The sequence below is a fragment of the Podarcis bocagei genome, assembly GCF_964188305.1.
Source record: "Podarcis bocagei genome assembly, chromosome: 7".
Taxonomy (NCBI): Eukaryota; Metazoa; Chordata; class Lepidosauria; order Squamata; family Lacertidae; genus Podarcis; species Podarcis bocagei.
Genome location: NC_138132.1, coordinates 49,574,073 through 49,582,638, shown reverse-complemented (window position 1 = coordinate 49,582,638; position 8,566 = coordinate 49,574,073). Strand labels below are relative to the sequence as shown.

The 8,566-nt window shown below is 51.4% G+C and overlaps 1 protein-coding gene across 3 annotated transcripts; it reads right to left on the bottom strand.

Annotated features, from left to right (window-relative positions):
• Positions 1 to 68: 68 nt before the first annotated feature.
• On the bottom strand, positions 69 to 8,514 carry IST1 (IST1 factor associated with ESCRT-III). 3 transcript variants are annotated; one of them, XM_081202225.1, is made up of 10 exons: positions 8,216 to 8,514; positions 6,412 to 6,511; positions 5,060 to 5,240; positions 4,831 to 4,918; positions 4,478 to 4,561; positions 3,935 to 4,045; positions 3,628 to 3,846; positions 3,303 to 3,395; positions 1,540 to 1,587; positions 69 to 1,139 (listed from the first exon to the last, which is right to left on the bottom strand). In XM_081202225.1, exons 2-10 carry the CDS (start codon positions 6,497 to 6,499, stop codon positions 933 to 935), a joined length of 1,119 nt encoding a protein of 372 aa, XP_081058351.1. In that variant the 5' UTR covers positions 6,500 to 6,511; positions 8,216 to 8,514; the 3' UTR covers positions 69 to 932. The 3 variants fall into 3 exon arrangements, with proteins under 3 accessions (XP_081058351.1, XP_081058350.1, XP_081058349.1); XM_081202224.1 differs by lacking the exon at positions 8,216 to 8,514 and adding an exon at positions 7,587 to 7,896; XM_081202223.1 differs by lacking the exon at positions 8,216 to 8,514 and having other exon boundaries at positions 69 to 1,132; positions 1,539 to 1,587.
• Positions 8,515 to 8,566: the final 52 nt, after the last annotated feature.

Below are 8,566 nucleotides of genomic sequence, written 5' to 3'. Positions count from 1 at the left end.
CTCCTTTGCTTCCCCTCCACCACTGCCAGAAGCCAGGAAATATTATGTTTCACTTGAGACAGATCCAGTCAAGGCTATTCCTCAACTTTATTTAGAATAGAGAAGATACAAACCAATCAAATTGTCCCAGAAAAGCCACATGAAAGAGTTACATACAGAGTGTTACATGGGAGAGCTGAGGTTGGCTGCTGGCACTGCAGCTGGTCTGTAAGAGCAGCAGAAGTTGCTGGATGTGTTGCTGCTGCTGTCACCACCACCACCCATGGCTTTGCCCTATAGGCAAGGGAAGAGGCTAGAGAACCAGGAGTGATGGCACATGTCAAGCAATGGCCCTGAACCCAGCCTGATGCAGAGCCACGTTAAGGCAGAACTGGGCTCACTCAAAGCTAGGAAAATGTGCCTGCTGCTCAGAGGCAGGAGGATCACTGAGCCACAAGGAGTGTAGACTGGTCAACTCCTGTGCCCCACAGCATCCCTCCCCAAAGGAAAGTCATAATGGCCCCGGAGGGCTCCCTGAGAACGCGGCAGGCAAAACAAAGCTATCAGGGGCCCAGAGCAGCTCCCCTTCCACAGCACATGCCTGGAGGGGGGGGCGCGCTTCTGTCCAACTACGTTGCCCAGAATCTTCAGGTTGGTGTCCCTACACCACTGTCTGTCCAAATGAGAGGCCACCTACATCACTCCCTTTCCCCTCTAATGCCCGGCTGCAGACTGCAGAGCAATGCATTCGGAGGGATTGTTCCTGCTCCCATCTCAAAGAGGCTGTGCAGTCCCCCACTCCTGGAGCAGAATGTCAGAAAAGCAGTGGCATTTGGTGTAAGTACAGAAGGAAGAAAGGCCAAGCGGAGGAAGAGGAACGAGCACTTGGCCGTGCTAAGAGGGAAGGAGGAGGCAGCAATCAGGCCCATCGGCCCCCTGTTCAGGGGCTCTTTTTAAGTTTTCTTCTTCAGTTCCTCAAACCTTCGAGAGAGGTCATCGAAGTCAATGTCTTCTGAGGCGGAAGTGTTGGCACCAGCAGAAGCGGCAGGCAGCGTGTCTGGCACAGATGGCAACTCTGGCAGCACAAAATTATCGCCCGAACTAGGAACTGCAGCTGGTGGCCTCCCCCTCGGCTGTGGCTTTGGGGCTGGTCCTGCAGCAGACAAGAGTGACTGGTTACAAGCAGTGGGCAGGCTCAAGGCAGCGAAAACAGTAGTCTACCTAACAGTAGTAGGGGCAGGGGTAGGACCATTCTTCTTTTTGCTGTACTACAGTTAGTATATGTCCTGCAGAAGTGAGCACTTGCTGCACTTCAGTTGAGCCTTGCAGCTCCTACCAGTTGCTAAAGGGGCCCAAGCTCTCTGCCATGAAGAGTCCCAGTCTCTGCCCCAACACAGACACACATGGGCACATGCTTACCTCAGCAACTCAAGAGCGAACACAAGAGTGAAGGGGACCAACAATAAACACAAGCACCAGCTTTCCCCTGACATCACCACCTCCCTCCCTCCTCACTGCCTTGCCAGCTCCACAGCCTCCCCCTCCGGCCCTGCACTCACCGGTCACCTGTGGGGATGGCAATTCCTTGTCAGCACCCATGTCATCAATCTGAAACAGAAAAAAGCTGGCTTTGCATGGAGCACCCCACACAGAACCACCACCTGACAACTCCCTAGAGTTGCACAGAAGAAGCACCATATCTGGTGTTCCCATCTTCTTCATGCAGCCTGACCAGACAGCAGAAGGAAGGAGGAAATGAGGGATCTGGAGGAGGAAGCAGTGGTGGTGAGCCTGGCCTGGTGGTGCCATAGGTGAGGGAGAGCTGCTCAGCATGGCTGACTACCTGACTAGCAAGCGGCCCTGGCTATGTCCCCCAAGGACGGCCTGACGGTGCAGTAGCTCTTCACCATCGCTGGCGGTCTCACCAACCTGACATGAAGCACCACCACCAGCAACCACAGAAGTCTGGAGAGCAGTAGCTGAACAAGCGAAAGGGCATGAAGGTGGACACATCCCCATTTCCATACTCTCTAGCTGCTCAGCCCACCCCCACATCTCATCCTCTACCCCTGCTGGTCAATGTCCTCCGCTCATGCTTTCCATGGGCAGCAGCCTGGTCTCTGAGACCAAGGTAACCTCTGAGTCACTGCCTGCAAGCTCATCCAGGCTGCTGAGATCATGCTAAGCTCCCTTGGTATCTTTATCACAGCCCCTCCCTCCTGCCTGGTAGACTCAAGTAGCTGCCCTGCTCGATCCCCTCAGCGGCTGCCTCCTCCACCACCACAATGTCAACCAAGGTGCGGCTGAAGAAGCTGGAGCAGCTCCTGGTGGACAGGCTACAGGGCCACTGCTGGACCTCCTGGTCGTCCTCTAAACCAGTGTTTCCCAACCTTGGGCCTCCAGCTGTTTCTGAACTACAATTCCCATCATCCCTGACCACTGGTCTTGCTAGCTAGGGATGATGGGAGTTGTAGTCCAAAAACAGCTGGAGGCCCAAGGTTGGGAAACACTGCTCTAAACCAAGTGCAATTGCCACTCGCTGCTCCAGAGGGACAGGCTTGTCTTGGACTTCCTCAAGTGGGAATGGGACTCCTGATTATTGAAAGTGACCTGGGCAAGTTTCTCCTCAACAATGCCTAGGCAGTCAACATCCACCTTACCACTGGCGGTAGGCCTAAGAGCCCCATCATCTCCACCATGGCCCACTACTCGAGGACCCCAGCCAGTGCAACATCTGACATTATGTGCATTTATGTGTATTATAATGAACTGAACAGAGTGAAAGATTATGAGTCATGAGGGTACAGAGACTGTGTGAATGAACTTAGTGCTTAGTTTATATTTTTAATTGCTATTTTGTTAATGTTTTTAATATTGTTTTATAGATTCTAAATGCCGAATTGATTTGTTAATCACATGACTTGCTGTAATTGTGAGGTTTAGCTTATTTTTTAGTTGCTGTTCTGTTAAGTTTTTTATAGATTGCCACGGTTTTATTGATGTTTTATTGATAATTTGTTAATTATTTTATATGATGTATGCTGTATTTGCGACATGCTAGTATGTTTTATTATGTTATGGCTATTTATTGTTTGTAAGCTGCTTTGAGATGAAAAGCAACATAGAAATGCAATAAATCAAAATCATATCAAAAGTGCATGAAGTTTGCTGCAAGCCCAAATCCAGTGGATGGCAACTCCTCAGTCAGTCCAAGTGGGAAGGCCTGCCAATACCCAGCACTAGACTAGGGACGGCAACAGTCCCAGCAGAGAGGACTTGTCCTCCCAGCAATTCAGCTTTTGTTTTTCATCAGCAGTACTTACAGACTCGTATGTTGGAGGTGTTGCTGGAATCTGAGGTGGGTGAAGGCTGGTGAAAGGCTGGTAGGTGCCCACCGGTAGCCCGTTGAAGTGCTCCTAAAGGGAGAAATTGTTAAGTCAGACCAGCACCCCTTCCTAATGGCAGAATCAGATAGGCAATACCTGCCAGAACAGCTGGAAAACCTTGTTCACACAGCAGGTAGTGAGGTGTGCTCAGATGCTAACTCACCACAGTAGACTGCTATCCTTTCCCCCCCCCCACCCACTACCACCCCCAATCCCAACTTTACAGACTCCCCTCCTGTTTCAAGCAAGACATAGGACTTACTGGTCCCTTTTGAGGTGGGTATGCAAAAGGGGGAGCTGGAGACGGCATGGGCATGGGCATTGGCATTGGCACAACTCCATCAGGACCAGCCATTGGGGTCATGAAGCCGCCGCCGCCGCCGCCGCCGCCGCCACCACCACCTCCACGGCCACCTTTCTTTGTATCATCCACGAATCCCACATCAATCAGGTCAGCTTCCACGCCTGCGGGAGCCTCAGCCTGGGAAGAGGAAGAAGCTGATGTCACATGTGGGAAAGGGAGCTGCTACTGAGGGAATTGAGAGTGGAACTGCCTCCCATTCACTCACCATGACAACGGAGTCTGGCTCATAGGGCACGTTGTAGTTCTTTGCGATCTCAATCAGGTACCTCTCCACTAGGATTTTGGGAGGTGCCTCTACGCTCAACTTGTGCATCAGCTGGAAGGGAGGGAGGGAAGAGTGAGCCCTTCACTGAGCTGGGCAGGTCAAGAACACTTACCTAGCTAAGAGATATCCAAGCCAGAAAAAAGATAAATTTCTACCTTGCCTGGTGAAGCACCACAGGCAGGACCACCTGCTGCAAACAACTCATCTTTATGAAGCACTGATATCGTTCCCTCCCATAAGAACAGCCTGCTGGATCCGCCTGTCTAGCCCAGCATCCTGTCCTCACAGTGGCCAAACGGATGCCCCAACAAGAAGCCCCTGAGTGGAGCAGCAGCAGTGCTCTCCTTCACCTGCGATTCCCAGCAACTGACTTCAGGAGCAGATCACTTCTGACAGCAGAGGAAGACGTAGCCATTGTGGTTAGTAGCTCCTGAGAGCCTTACCGCCATCTCACCCTCATGATGCCCTTCCCATTCCACTCACCCTGTCATTGACGGTCCCAATCTGGTTGCTCCGGCACAACTTGCCATACTCTTTGCTGTACTTGGCACAGAGCTGGTCAGCAACCTAGTATGGAAATGGCACACTCAAAACAGAGTCCAGGCACCACTGACTCCCCTCTATTTAAGACAGGGCACAGCAACTATCGCAGCACCCCTGGACAAAAGGTTCAGGAGTTTGGAGACTGGAGCCAACCTAAACTCCCAGATCAAACAAGAAAGTCACCAAGTTCTCTGAGCATCCTGTGAGGATAGATCAAAGTCTTTTCCCAACTGCTGCCCCCAGATGTCCAGGAAGGCTGAGCAGCCTGCCAAGACACAACTGGCACTACTCACCATTTTCAGCTCAGCCACCTCCGCTTGCAGTCGGGGGGCAGCCCAGATGAGGGTGGAGACAGCTTCTGCCAGGCCGGAGTCCAGCTCCCTGAAGGGACACAAAGTAAGGCAAGAGTGAACAAGTAGTTGAAAGACAAGGAGGACAAATAGGTCCCAGACCTAGCAGACCGAGGGGAGGGGACACGTGGCAGGCACCCAGCACCCTCTTCCCCATAGGCCAAGACCTTACTTCATAGATTGTATGAGGCCAAAGCGTGCCAGAAGCAAGTCACAGTAGAGCTCCAGGATCTCCATGGCCTCCACCAAGTAGTCCTCCCGGATGATGTGCTCCACACGGATGCGAGCCCGCTCATCTTTGCCAGCAGACAGGTAGTCAGCAATTTCCTTCCGTGCCTTCTGGGCTAGCTCAGCTGCAAGAAAAGGGTTCATCATGGGGCAGCAGGGGAGGCCCACAAGCCTGCCCTGGCCCTGCCTGGGGTGTTTGTGTATGCAAAGAGAGGGGCTCCACCAAGAAGGACTGTGGGTTGTCTCCAACTAAGTTACCGTATCTTTCGCCCTATAGGACGCACTTTCCCCCCTCCAAAAATGAAGGGGAAATGTGTGTGCGTCCTATGGGGCGAACACAGGCTTTCGCTGAAGCCTGGAGAGCGAGAGGGGTCGGTGCACACCGACCCCTCTTGCTCTCCAGGCTCCGCGCAGCTCTCCGCAAAGCACGCGAGCCCAGCACTGGGCTCCCACGGCTTGCGGAGAGTTGCCTGCATGCTGAAGCCTGGGTGCGCTGAGCTCAGCGCGCCCAGACTTCGCGCAGCTCTTCGCAAGGCGCGGGAGCCCGGTGCTGGGCTCCCACAGCTTGCGGAGAGTTGCCTGTTCTGGGGGCTGGGGTCGGGGGAAGCTCGGGCTTCCCCGCCCCAGCCCCGCACCTGGGGGAGGGGAATAATTTTTTTCCTTTATTCCCCCCCCAAAAAAAAACAACTAGGTGCACCTTATGGGACGGTGCATCCTATAGGGCGAAAAATACGGTATACTCAGAATAGACATATTGAAATTAAGTAACCATGTCCATTCAATGAGTACAGTGGGGCTATAACTGGACACAAGTCCACAAACCTAAGAACTCTTCACAGAATCCACACCCCCATCCCAATGACCACAATTCTCAGCATCTTTGAAATACAGTACACACACACAAGCAATTCCACACTTACACTCTGACATGTCAAAATAAATTAAAACAATTGTTTTAAAAGATAGTTAAAAAGACTCTTCTTAAAAACCTAAAAACTCCCTTTAAAAATCAAGTCTTCAAAAAAGTTATATGATCTAAGGAAGTCTTTAAAAGAACCCTTCCAAAAGAATTTAAAAATTATAATGTAGCACCCTAGAGACCAACTGAGTAGTATAAGCTTCCGTGTGCATGCACACTTCTTCGGATACACTGAAACAACATGTGCAGGCTATAAATTAAGCATCTCTTAATTTATAGCCTGCACATGGTGTTGTGGGACACCACGACTACCAGAAACCTCCTGAATCACTGCTCTGGTGATGAGGTCAAGGAATTAGGTAGGAAAGTCCACTCACTTTTCTTTTTCTCCAACAGTTTGAGGCGATTGATGACAAGTCGTAGGTTGACTCGCAAGCGCTCGGCCTTGAACCCAGAGCCTAACATGGTGTAGAATTCCTGCCAAGAATACAAGAGAGAAAAAGCCTACTGTCATGTGTGTTAAAGGCAGACAGCTAGCAGTTTCCTGTGTAGATATATTCTACTTGTAATATTTATATATTGCTTTGCACATTCAGAGCCATTCCAGAGTTATTTAGAATAAAATACAAAATACATTTAAAATTCAAAAAAGTGATACAAATATAAAACACCAAAAGTGCTCAAAAATTAATCTAAACACAATATTCCCTGCTCTACACAAGCAGGACACCAGTATTCTCAAAAATCTCAATCATCAGCACTGTCCAAATGCTGAGAATAACTTTTTTGCATGGTTCTAGATTCAGGTAGGTAGCTGTGTTGGTCTAACGCAGTCAAAAAAAAATAATAAATGTCCAGGAGCACCTTAGAGACCAGCTAAGTTTGTTCTGGGTATAAGGTTTCGTAGGTATCTGAAGAAGTGTGCATGTGCACAAAAGCTTATACCCAGAACAAACTTAGGTAGCCTCTAAGGTGCTACTGGACATTTTTCAAATTAATCAATTTATTTTTTGCATGGTGCTGGAGCATTTCACAATTGGAGCGGGGGGGGGGATCTGTACTCTTGTTGCTACCTACTGAACATCTTTTGGAGAGGCAGACAGTGAATGGTCTCAGATCTCAGAATCTGGATTGGTTTGAATGTGGAAAGGTTGCGAGCTGTAATGTTTTATCTCCGCTGCAAATATATAATAAAGCAAACAAGCAAATATAAGTAATTTTAATGCGAATTTTCGTATACAGCAAGAATAAATGTTTGAATAGACTATAAATGCCAGCCATTTTTAAACAGAGCCCATACAGACTCAAGTGTGTGTAATAGTACAGTATGTCAAAACCTATTTAAGAAATGCTTTGTGTGTGTGTGTGTGTGTGTGTGTGTGTGTTTGTCTGTATGTATGTGTAGAGCACTTTCATCTGTGCAAGCAACAGATTTCTGGTTTCCCCCCCCTTTTGTACATGATTTGATCAGCCAGGCCCAACCATATACAGCACAAGGGGCAGCTCACAACCTTGGATCTCTTTAACCAGTTTCAATCCCTGGAGGACAAACCTGCCCCGCTTTTCAGCACTGGAAGCGGTAGAGAGCTCAGCTCCCACCTATGTGGGAGCTGGTGGAGGATTTGCTCCAAGAGGGTGGGGGAGTTTGCAGGTAGCTGAACTACAGAGGCACGAAGGCAATTCTCAACTCTTCTTCCGGCAACGGCTTCGCTTTCGGATAGACACAGGCAGCTGCCCGCTCCGGGTTCAGAGACCCCAAAGGCGAAACACGAGCGCCGCCCGACCCGTGGCCCAGACAGCCAGTTTCGATGTGCTACAGGCCCAAGGAGGAGCCATTCCCGGCCAGTGGCAGGAGCAAGAGCCGGAAGGGAAGGCGAGCGGTCGGCTGGGCAGAGGCCAAGCCCGCCAGCCGCGGACCAGGAAGCGCCGCTTCTTCGCCCGCGCCTCCCGCCACCGGCTGGCCGAAGGCAGCTTCAGGCGGCGGCTCCTCCGGCCCTCTCTCGCCTTTCCCGGGGCCCTTCCCTGCCTCGGCCCGTTCCTCGGACGAAAGGCGACCGGGAAGGCGGGGGAGGCTTGTGAGGGCGGCGGGAACCAGGACCTCGAGTCGTCCAAGGAGGGCAACGGCCCCGCTCCCCGGAAAACGCAGAGCCGAGCGAAGGCGGTCAGCCGGGACGGCCTTACCCGGGGGCGGGGGGGGGGAGTCTTTTTGTCTCCGTCTGTCCCGGCAGGCAGCGAAGGTGGCGTCGGAGGCGTCACGGGTCCAGCCTCAGCTGGGCAGGCGGAGGGATACGTCTCTTCTCTGCTTTTCAGGAGGAGGAGGTGCGCGACAGCGACAGTAGCAAAAGCAATAGTCGTAGTTCCTAGCAGCGTCCGGCCCTCCGTCTGCGACGCGGCTTCTCCAAGATACAGTGCAGCGACGCACGGGGCGCTTTGTGTTGGTACGGAACTACTTTACGGGCGGAGGGATCTCTCTCCGGAGAAAGAGGGACCTCAATAAAAGTCGTACTTCCTAAAGCGAGCGTTACCTTCATT